Source organism: Semicossyphus pulcher, unplaced genomic scaffold (genome assembly GCF_022749685.1).
Source record: "Semicossyphus pulcher isolate SPU_LCO1_2020_fin unplaced genomic scaffold, fSemPul1.0.p SCAF_7, whole genome shotgun sequence".
NCBI lineage: Eukaryota > Metazoa > Chordata > Actinopteri > Labriformes > Labridae > Semicossyphus > Semicossyphus pulcher.
This window is the reverse complement of record NW_027211748.1, coordinates 32,404,960-32,416,473: the sequence shown is the minus strand read 5'-3', so window position 1 is coordinate 32,416,473 and position 11,514 is coordinate 32,404,960. Positions and strand designations below refer to the sequence as shown.

Below are 11,514 nucleotides of genomic sequence, written 5' to 3'. Positions count from 1 at the left end.
GATTCACCTCACGGGTAACATACAGTGTAGACGTGCCTGTTTAACTGTCTCGGCTCATTTTAGCTGCAGTACCTGGACAGGTGTTTAATGACAGCTCACATTAAATCATTTCATTTCATACGGATGTGAGCGGTGATGACCTCTGACCTCAGCTGCTTGTTGTGGGTGTGGTCGGCTGGTTAGTATCAGTAGAGGTCTGGTGACGTGTGTGATATTTAAACAAACATGATGGAGCACAAACAACAACAGTCAGTGAAATACAATGATTAGCAGAATGCTAATCCCACTAATGAGGACGCTAACTGCTAACATGGTTTACACACTGAGATAATGATGAAGAGGGCTGCCTGCATGCTAAGAGTTAGCATCATGAAGCTAACCGTATTCTGTCATGTGCTGCTGTGTTTCTATTGGCTGTTGCATCAAATCATCAGCAAACAGTCCTTGTCTCCAGTCACACCTGTAACAGTATGTGTGTGTGTTCAGTGTGAAGGCGTGACCAGAGTTGCGACTGACAAGTGCTTACCTGCGACAGGTGATGGTGTCAGGATGTCTGACGGGAGGCAGCGAACTTTGTCCACCTCTGGAGAGTCTCTGTACCAGGTGCTGGCTCTGGAGAAAGGCTGCAGCCATGACGACATCAAGAAGTCCTACAGGTGAGACCCCACAGGCCCGCCCCCTCACCTGCACTAGGTGATGCTTCTGTTTCCACAGCATTCAACTCAGTGTGTGTTAACAGGAAGCTGTGTGTGTGTGTGTGTGTTAACAGGAAGTTGGCGTTGCGGTACCACCCCGATAAGAACCCGGACAACCCGGAGGCGGCGGAGAAGTTTAAGGAGCTGAACAGCGCTCACGCCGTCCTGTCCGACCTCACCAAGAGGAACATCTACGACTCGTACGGCTCGCTGGGACTCTACGTGGCCCAGCAGTTCGGAGAGGACAACGTCAACACCTACTTTATGCTGTCCACCTGGTGGGCCAAGGTGGGCGGGGCTTATTCTGACCAAACAGGAAATGTAGATATATAAAACATAGTAAGAAATGAGCCTGACTCTGGTTCTCCTGTCATGTCTCAGGGTCTGTTTGCGGTGTGTGGGATCCTGACTGGCTGTTACTGCTGCTGCTGTCTCTGCTGCTGCTGTAACTGTTGCTGTGGGAAACTCAAGCCACCGCCCACAGGTGAGGGGCCGGAGCCAGACTATGTCTCCCCAGACGACCTGGAGGAGGAGATGCGCAATGACCCAGACAACGGTGAGACCACAGGAAGTTGTGAGCTTTTATTTTGAAGGTCAGATAGCAGACGGTGTTACAGCCGTTACTTATTATTGATAATCAATAGTTATTATAATTTATGGTGAGTCAGCAGGTGATCTGTCTGTCTGTTATTGATCAGATGTGAATATCTGAGACATTATCGACCCAATAAAACACAATGCCTTAATTTGTACCTTAAATAGTAGCCATGAATGATGATGTAATTAAGTGTTAAATATAAACACGTACATGAACTGAAGATGAAGTTAATCTGGTTAATCACCGTCCTTTTGTTTTTAAAGCTTTAAAGAGTTTGTTTCTCTGCAGATGTCGAAGCTCCGATCGTTCAGCAGCCGACAAACGCCAGCGAGAAAACTCAGCTGATCACCGACGGACATCGCAGATATGGAGACACCTACACATGAAGCCCGCAGGAAACAGGAAACGCATCACTGACCCGCCTCAAACTGTCATTAACATAAAGGTATAATAAGTTGGATTTTAAAATAAAAATAATAAAAATAAATAAAATATAGACTTACAAATATAATCATCACTTCTGGGCCTCCATACGTGTGTGTGTGAGTGTGTGTGCAGACCCTTGTGAGACCCTTCCCTCTGCATCGGTTCTGTTGTTTTGCTTTGCACGGGACGTTTTCAGGAGGGGCGCTGTCGTGGTTCACTGAGCCAATCACAGCGTATAGGTGAGTGTGGGAGTGGTTCAAATGAGCAATTGGGCCCCATTCAGACCGAACATGGTCAAAGAGCGACGCAGAGTTGGCCTTCTTTCTGTTGGACAGGTAGGTGCCTCAAACCGGGTAGGACAAGCTAACTGGCAGTTAGCATGCTAGCGCAAAGCTAACCGTGATGCTGTCGGTGTTAGCTCGGCGGGGTGGGCGTGTTCTTGCACGAGAGAGTGAGAGTGAGCTTCTGGTGGAGGAGCAGCCCAAGGAAAAATCCTCCTGATTACACCTTTCACGACCTCCTGCTCCTCCTTATTACACCTTTAACGACCTCCTACACCTTTAACGACCTCCTGCTTCGTGCAGCACAACAACCGAGAAACACACTGAATAAAGCAGACACCCTGACCCAAACTAAAACCATTTAACGTTGAAGCAACAATCTGATGTGTGATCAAAGTCTCCTGTTCAGAACTTTCACACATATCTGTCGGTTTCTCACCTGTGTGTCACAAACCATGATACACAGGTATGTGGACACACCTGACTCAGAATGAGACAAACCATAAACCGAGAAACCAACGAGATCCACATCTTGACTTGAATCCTGTCTAAGCAATTTCCATCTGATATTTTGTCCTTGTAAGATCCACATGGTGTCTAATGTCTCTCAGAAAGATATCTCTATGCGTGAACCAGATCCTCGCCTTATGTGACGAGCACCACATGCATGAATGATACACTTTTTGTGTCTTGTCCAAACAAGTTTCATAACATCAGAGTTAATCCTGTTTGGTCCACCCGGGGCTCCTGACGCTGTTGCTTTAATGATGATGTTTATTGCAGTGTAGTAAAAACAAGAGTCTTTAAATGATTATATTTTATGAACTCATTCTCCGATTGGTCGCTTGATGTTGATTCAATAAATGAGGGAGAGGCGGAGCTTACACTCATTACATATAAAGATAATAATCCATAGACTATATTTTGTCCATTCAGCATAAAATAACCATAACATTAATAAAGATCTGCTTTGTTGTCATGTGTGTTGATGTAAATAAAGTTTGGTGTAAAAGTTGAATGCTTGATGGTGTAAAAAAACTACAGTGTAAACTGATAAATAAAACCTGGTTTTTGACACCTGTGATGATGTCATGTGATGATGTCACCTGAGTCCTCCTGACCTGCAGGGGGCGCTGCTCATCCAGAGACAGCTGAAAATAAAGAGTTTTTATTTTGTTTAAACCAGAATCAAAGACTTTATCAGCCATCAGCTGATCTGAGCTGAACGCAGGAGATCACAGGTTACACACTGTTACACACACTGTTACACACTGTACACACTGTACACACACACTGTTACACACACTGTTACACACTGTACACACTGTACACACACACTGTTACACACACTGTACACATACTGTACACACTGTACACACACTGTACACACTGTTACACACCGTTACACACTGTACACACACACTGTACACACACTGTTACACACACTGTTACACACTGTTACACAATGTACACACACTGTACACACTGTTACACACTGTACACACACTGTACACACACACTGTACACACTGTTACACACTGTTACACACTGTACACACACTGTTACATACTGTTACACACTGTACACACTGTTACACACACTGTTACACACTGTACACACACTGTTACATACTGTTACACACTGTACACACACCCTGTACACACTGTTACACACTGTTACACACACTGTACACACACTGTACACACACTGTACACACTGTTACACACTGTACACACACTGTACACACTCTTACACACTGTACACACACTGTACACACACTGTACACACACTGTTACACACTCTTACACACTGTACACACACTGTTACACACTGTACACACACTGTACACACACTGTTACACACACTGTACACACACTGTTACACACATTGTACACACTGTTACACACTGTACACACACTGTACACATTGTTACACACTGTACACACACTGTAACACACTGTACACACACTGTACACACACTGTTACACACTGTACACACACTGTACACACTGTTACACACTGTACACACACTGTACACACACTGTACACACACTGTTACACACACTGTACACATACTGTACACACTGTACACACGATGTACACACTGTTACACACCGTTACACATTGTACACACACTGTACACACACTGTTACACACCCTGTACACACTGTTACACACTGTACACACACTGTTACACACACTGTTACACACACTGTTACACACTGTACACACACTGTACACACACTGTACACACACTGTTACACACACTGTTACACACTGTACACACACTGTTACACACACTGTTACACACTGTACACACACACTGTACACACTGTACACACACTGTACACACACTGTACACACACTGTTACACACTGTACACACTGTACACACACTGTACACACTGTACACACACTGTACACACACTGTTACACACTGTACACACGCTGTACACACACTGTTACACACTCTTACACACTGTACACACACTGTACACACACTGTACACACACTGTTACACACACTGCACACACGATGTACACACTGTACACACGATGTACACACTGTACACACACTGTTACACACTGTACACACACTGTACACACACTGTTACACACACTGTACACACACTGTTACACACATTGTACACACTGTTACACACTGTACACACACTGTACACATTGTTACACACTGTACACACACTGTTACACACTGTACACACACTGTACACACTGTTACACACTGTACACACACTGTTACACACACTGTACACATACTGTACACACTGTACACACGATGTACACACTGTTACACACCGTTACACACTGTACACACACTGTACACACACTGTTACACACACTGTTACACACTGTACACACACTGTACACACACCCTGTACACACTGTTACACACTGTACACACACTGTTACACACACTGTTACACACACTGTTACACACTGTACACACACTGTACACACACTGTACACACACTGTACACACACTGTTACACACTGTACACACACTGTTACACACACTGTTACACACTGTACACACACACTGTACACACTGTACACACACTGTACACACACTGTACACACACTGTTACACACTGTACACACTGTACACACACTGTACACACTGTTACACACACTGTACACACTGTTACATACACCGTTACACACACTGTTACACACTGTTACACACCGTTACACACACTGTTACACACTGTTACACACTGTTACACACACTGTACACACTGTTACATACACCGTTACACACACTGTTACACACTGTTACACACTGTTACACACACTGTACACACTGTTACACACTGTTACACACACTGTACACACTGTTACACACTTTACACATTTATCTCTGTTGTTTGTAGTTTTATGTTGTTGTTCGGGTGTTTTCTCCAACAGGCGGCGCTGCAGCCTCCTGCTCTGAAACAGTGTACTGTCCCTTTAATAAACTCTCTCTGCTTACTCCCCCTCCTGTCCTGCCTCCTTGTGACCTTTGACATATAAGGGCATGTCGGCACGGCAACGGCTGACGTCTGTCTGTCTAAAAACAGACCGAGTGTTTCTCACTCCGGACACAAACCTGCCGCGCTGCTCTCTGCAGCTATTTCTTCTTCTTTATTTCTTTACTCTGTTTAATCGTCCTGTCCAGCTTCCTGTTGTCTCCCCCGTCCTGTCCAGCTTCCTGTTGTCTCCCCCGTCCTCTCCCCTCACTGAGCACCATGGACAGTCTGGAGAAGCAGCTCGTCTGTCCCATCTGTCTGGAGATGTTCACCAAACCTGTGGTCATCCTGCCCTGCCAACACAACCTGTGCCGCAAGTGTGCCAACGACGTCTTCCAGGTGAACACACACATACACACACGTGAGGACACACACAGATGAGGACACACACAGGTGAGGACACACACAGATGAGGACACACACAGGTGAGAGAAGACACTCGGGTTTCTATTTTTTCTGTTCATGTGGTCTGAAACTCAGCAGCAGTGTGACCGCGTCTCACCCGTCCAGGTGTGTCTTCACTCCGTATGACATCACTTCCTGTAAGCGCCACAGGCTGATTTTTTTCATAGTTATATGTCATAGTAACAGTCACCACCTGTGTTTTACAAGTGGGTACTAACAGGTGTGTTTCATGTTTTAAAGAATAAAATCAGATGGTTTAAGTTAACGTAGCGTTTTCAATCACAAACATCTGTACCTGTGTGATGCCCCGCCCCCCCTGCAGGCATCCAACCCCTACCTGTCGACGAGGAGCGGCTCCACGGTGACGTCCGGCGGTCGTTTCCGCTGCCCGTCCTGCCGTCATGAGGTGGTTCTGGATCGACATGGAGTGTACGGACTACAGAGGAACCTGCTGGTGGAGAACATTATCGACATGTACAAGCAGGGCAGCAGCAGGTAACACACACCTGGACACACCTGGACACATTAAAACAGCCATACATGAAACATTTAACTTCACTTTTAACGCAAAAAGAAAAACCTTTCCTGGAATGTTAAATGGAATCATGGGTTGTGAGACCCCAGGCTTTTATTTTGGTAGTTTACTGATGACATCACAGTGGTCAGGTTGTATGCTAAGGTAGATAATGTGACTTCACCAAAGGTGGAGTATCGAAGAGTTCACCTGAGCTGATCTGATGTCAGTTTTTAAACTCAGCATGTTGAAACTGTTCAGCTCCGGTTTCTGCTGAGTCACATGAATCTGCATTTCTGAAGAACCAGAACCAGGGTCACAACAGCAGCAGCCGCTCTGTGATTGGCTGGTTTCTCTTCCTGTTGTCCACACTGAGGCCTTTGTAGTGTAACTTCAGAGTAGCATCCTCCTTTAACCTGTTAGCGTCAATCTAAATTGGTATTTGCATTTTAAGCTGACTAAAGAGCTGTGTCTTCTTAAACTTGTAAGCTGAAATAATCAATGTTATCCTCCATTTAAAATTATGCTAGCTAGCAAGCTACATGCTACATGAAATGGTTTTGGTGGTTTAGCTGAAGCTATCTGTCAGTCGTCTCTGTTAACATAAAGAGGATGTTATTAAAACCTGCTCGCTTGTAGCTCTGGATAGTTTGGCATCATTAGCTTAGTTTCCCCCTGCTTCTAGTGATGGTGCTAAGCTAACGTAGTGAACACATGGAGAGATGAAAGTGATCAACATGTGTGACTGTGGGTCAACAGGATGTTTACAGCCAGTGAGCAGGACTCTGATGACGGGGACAGGTGTGTGTTAGCAGTTAGCTGTTAGCTGTGACACCCAGACTGGGTCTATTTTTAGCTGTGGGTCAGTGAGACAGCAGCTCGACTGTCTGAGGAATGTCCCTCCTGTGGACGGCAGGAGGACGAGCTGATAAACAGCTGTGTGTTTCTGCTTTTTAAGAACAACTCAACGTAAAACATTCACAACTCAAAGAATGAATGTAAAATAACAATAATCTGTTAAATTATGAAATAAAACAGTTTATTATCTGAGGGTGGATACCATGGGCGAGTACTGTCCTGTTAATGATGTTTGTGATCTTTATATACATCAGTGTGTAAGATGTGAAGGTTCCTGTAAACGTGTGGAGAAAGAAACTAAATTATTAATTATGTTTGTGAGCGAATCGAATGTTCCAAATCAAAGTAAATGAAGTTAAAATCTCTTTATATATAGTGTATATTTGCACAGTAAACATGTAACTACTTCAATAACGTCACAAACACTGTAAAAACAGTCAAACACAACTCAAAGTAAACCTCTTATAAGAGATGACACATCAGACCCCCGTCTCCCCCGTCTCTCTGTGGGAGCAGCAGACCGGTCCCGGAGGTGAAGCAGCAGCAGCCCATGTGTGAGGATCACGAGGAGGAGAAGATCAACATCTACTGCATCACCTGCGGCGTCCCCACCTGTTCTCTGTGTAAAGTGTTCGGAGCTCATAAAGACTGTGAGGTCGCTCCGCTCGACAGCGTCTTCCTCACACAGAAGGTGAGACAGAAACCTGTCTTGGTATTTTGCACCAAAAGCTGGACAGGAGCAAAGTATTAGCAAATGCTAAGCTATCAGCTAAAGCTAGTGCTAGCTTGGTAAGCAAGGTGTATCGGTTATTCACATTAACTGAAATATTATTAATTTTTTTAATATATATTAATATGCAAATATGGCTAGTGACATTTTTTTTTTACATTTGACATTTTTGTCAATCACAGGTAGCCCCGCCCTAACCCCTCCCCTCTTCCTGGTCTGTGTGACTCTCAATGGGAGCATCAGTGACTAAATGAACATCATGCTGTGTTGAAGAAGACTTGAAACTAGAGACTGAGACCATAAACTCATTAGGAACATGTTTACTGAGGGAATACATCAGGAGAGGAGGAGGAGCATGTTCTCATAGACTTCTATAGGATCAGACTAGTGGAGTCGCCCCCTGCTGGACATTAGAGAGAATGCAGGTTGAAGACACTTCTGCTTTGGCTTCACTTTCAGACTCATAAGTTAAACAGTCTGTCAGAAACACAAACTGACCAATCACAGCTCTTGTTGCTTTCATGTGGGAGCTCAGCAGTCAGCTGTGAGACAGTCAGTGTGACTGTCTGACCACCAGGGGGCGCACAGACCCCAACCAATCAGCTTCTCTGAAGGACACTGACTGTGTGTGTGTGTGTGTGTGTGTGTGTGTGTGTGTAGGCCGAGCTGACTGACTGTATCTCTATGCTGGTGGGTAACAATGAGAGGACTCAGGCCATCATCAGTCAGCTGGAGGAAACCTGCAAAGCTGTGGACGTGAGTTCATTTAACACTACGATGGCAGGTTTGCCTTCCACCTGCTGCACACCTGGTTCACCTGAGCGTACCTGTCTGACTCTGTGTTTTCAGGAGAACGGTCGCAGACAGAAGTCGAAAGTGTGCGAGACATTCGATCACCTGTTCGCTCTGCTGGAGGAGAGGAAAGGTGAGATGACTCTGAGGATCAGCTGTGAGCAGGAGGAGAAATTGGACTACATCCGCAGTCTGAGGAGGAAGTACACGGAACACCTGGAGAGCACCGCCAAGCTGCTGGAGACCGCCATCCAGAGCCTGGACGAGTCCGAGATGGCCGTGTTCCTGCAGGTGAGCCTGAACGCACGGCACTGACAGGAAGTTATCCCAATTGAGTGGTTCAGTGACCTGTCGTCCACATCACCTGTTTTCTCCTGATGCATTCAGGGACTGTAGGGAAATTATTGTTGTAGTTGTCCTCTTTCTCTTCTTCTTCATCTTATCCTATCCCTTCTCCTCCTTGTCCTGCTGCGGGTTCAGTCTGATAAGAGGAGTTATATATTCTATTTTATGTACAGATTTGAGTGTCAATAAGCTGCTCTGGAGAACACTGATATTTTCCTTTGGTTCTCCACAGACGGCCAAACCTCTGCTGCAGAAGTAAGTGTCAGTCTGTGACATCATGTGACCGTGTGTGATGTCATAATAATCCCTGCAGGTGAAGCGTTGCATGTTAGTAAACTGAGTCTGTTTTGTGGTCAGGATCGTTGAGGGCACCGACACGTCTCGGCTGGATCAGGTCCAACATGGCTACGAGAAAATGGAGCACTTCACGGCTAACTTTGAGTGTCAGAGGAGAGCGCTGAGCAAGGTCGACTTCATCAAAGGTAAGAAACAGGAAGTCGTTGTCTAACCGTCCAATCAGAGAGAAGACACCTGAATCAAACAGATAACCTCAGGAGAGGCTTGTGTGCTAACTGTTAGCACAGCAGCTATCATAATTCAGTATATGACAATATATGTGGTAGGTTAGCGTAGCATTAAACTACCAAAGGTTACAACAGTGTTTGCTAAATGGGTTGGCATTGAAATAGCTTATCATGTAATAGTATAATACTTCCTGATGTTGTAGCTGTTAGCTTCTGTAATGACCTTCAGTTTATGCTAAAGGTTTGTCTTTGTTTAGGCTTGTCATGCTAACATCTCAGCATGCTAGAATGCTAACAAAGAGAGACATAAAGCTAATGCTTTTAACATGGATCTACAGTCAAACAGTATAGTTTACTGCTAATAGGTTAGCATTAGAGCATGTTTTAGCGTGGAGCTGCTATCATCTAATGGACTCCTAATTGTTAGTATGTTAATGTGTTGTCATAGAATATGCTACGATGTTAGCATTGTTAGCATCGAGCGTACCTTCACATGCACACTGTGCTGTCTCCGCAGTAGATGAAGACGATGACGACGATGAAGAGGAAGCGGTGGAGGTCAGAGGGACGACAGCAGGAAGTCAAGCTGAGCCGCAGCAGCACGCTGCCGGACTCTCAGCCAATCAGCAGCCTCCTCTGGCTCCTGTTCAGCCTACAGGAGTTCAGCTTTTAGTCCCGCCCCCACAGAGACCCTCAGAAGCCCCGCCCACCAACATCAACCCCTTACAGACTAAAAGCCCCGCCCCCTCAACATCTGCCCCAGTCCCTCTGCCCCTCCCCACCCCCAGCGCCACCCCTCAGGTATGACATCACATGTTGCATTCAGGTGTTATGTTGGCTACTGGGAAATCTGAGACTTGTGCATTCATATTACTTCAAACATGCTTCATTATTTTTCATATACATGATTATTGTTATTATCAGTGCTGTCAGTGGATTGAAGTGTAATCTCGTTAATGACAGAGTTTGTGATTAATTAATCGACATTAACACGTCTTCTTCACCTCCTGCTGCAGGTTCAGTCCGATCAGCAGAACGAGTCGGAGGACAAAGATGGACCCAAACACGTCTTCTCCTTCAGCTGGCTCAACCAGAAGTGACACCTGTGACACCTGTGACACCTGTTTTTGCTGTCAGACGTTTTGATTGTTTTATATTCTCGATGTTACCTGCAGAATCATTCAGAGACCTTTCACAGATTCATGGAGGAAAATGTAATTTCTTATGAGGACGTTTTCTGAGTTAGAATTTGTGCTGAACTAAAACATGTCTGACTTTTAAATATTTTTAACTAACAGTTTGTTTCTTCAGTAGAAATATTTCCAGTTAAAGTGCTGAATAAATGATGTTTTATTATGAAAGGGTCTCTAAAAGGAAGTGTCCTTTTTGTCAGCTGAGGAGAAGGTGGCACCAGACTTTACTCGGTTTTAATCATCGTTTGGTTCCCTCACTGTTTGAGGTTCAGCTGAAGTAACAGAGTGTTTTTAAGAGTTCAGCACATGCAGGTGACCCACTGAGCACCTGCAGCAGGTGATGCTGACCTTCTCCTGTCCCATCATGTTTGATATCCACGAGTCACAGTCGAGGCAAACTGCACAGAAACACTTTAAACATGGCGCATGTGTTGTGCAGTTATTCTGTGGTTTTAACCATTTGAATGCATTGGTCTCTGAACTCAGCAGGACACAGGTGACCTGCCCACACAGCCTGAGGGACGTACCTGCAGCTTCAATCACTGCTCTTTGACCTTTGACTTCAAAAACCTAATCCCTGCTCTCTGTTTCTTTAAATGGTTCAAGTGCAGTGTTTACAGTTCGAGGT

At 45.0% G+C, this 11,514-nt stretch overlaps 2 protein-coding genes across 2 annotated transcripts; both read left to right on the top strand.

Moving 5' to 3' along the window:
* Window positions 1-549: 549 nt before the first annotated feature.
* LOC138611394 (dnaJ homolog subfamily C member 5-like) lies at window positions 550-1,679 on the top strand. The gene is made up of 4 exons (XM_069684471.1): window positions 550-656; window positions 770-983; window positions 1,077-1,251; window positions 1,582-1,679. Exons 1-4 carry the CDS (start codon window positions 550-552, stop codon window positions 1,677-1,679), a joined length of 594 nt encoding a protein of 197 aa, XP_069540572.1.
* Window positions 1,680-5,621: 3,942 nt separating this feature from the next.
* LOC138611393 (E3 ubiquitin-protein ligase TRIM63-like) lies at window positions 5,622-10,975 on the top strand. Its single transcript, XM_069684469.1, has 9 exons — window positions 5,622-5,864; window positions 6,253-6,425; window positions 7,819-7,993; window positions 8,693-8,788; window positions 8,882-9,115; window positions 9,402-9,424; window positions 9,527-9,651; window positions 10,211-10,494; window positions 10,710-10,975. The coding sequence occupies exons 1-9, from the start codon at window positions 5,745-5,747 to the stop codon at window positions 10,791-10,793; spliced, it is 1,314 nt and encodes a 437-aa protein (XP_069540570.1). The 5' UTR covers window positions 5,622-5,744; the 3' UTR covers window positions 10,794-10,975.
* Window positions 10,976-11,514: the final 539 nt, after the last annotated feature.

Coding starts and splice junctions, on each gene's coding strand:
- LOC138611393 (XM_069684469.1), top strand. CDS start 5,745: ATGGACAGTCTGGAGAAGCAGCTCGTCTGTCCCATCTGTCTGGAGATG. Junction 7,994..8,692: donor GCGTCTTCCTCACACAGAAG/GTGAGACAGAAA, acceptor GTGTGTGTGTAG/GCCGAGCTGACTGACTGTAT. Junction 9,652..10,210: donor CAAGGTCGACTTCATCAAAG/GTAAGAAACAGG, acceptor CTGTCTCCGCAG/TAGATGAAGACGATGACGAC.
- LOC138611394 (XM_069684471.1), top strand. CDS start 550: ATGTCTGACGGGAGGCAGCGAACTTTGTCCACCTCTGGAGAGTCTCTG. Junction 657..769: donor GACATCAAGAAGTCCTACAG/GTGAGACCCCAC, acceptor GTGTGTTAACAG/GAAGTTGGCGTTGCGGTACC. Junction 1,252..1,581: donor GCGCAATGACCCAGACAACG/GTGAGACCACAG, acceptor GTTTCTCTGCAG/ATGTCGAAGCTCCGATCGTT.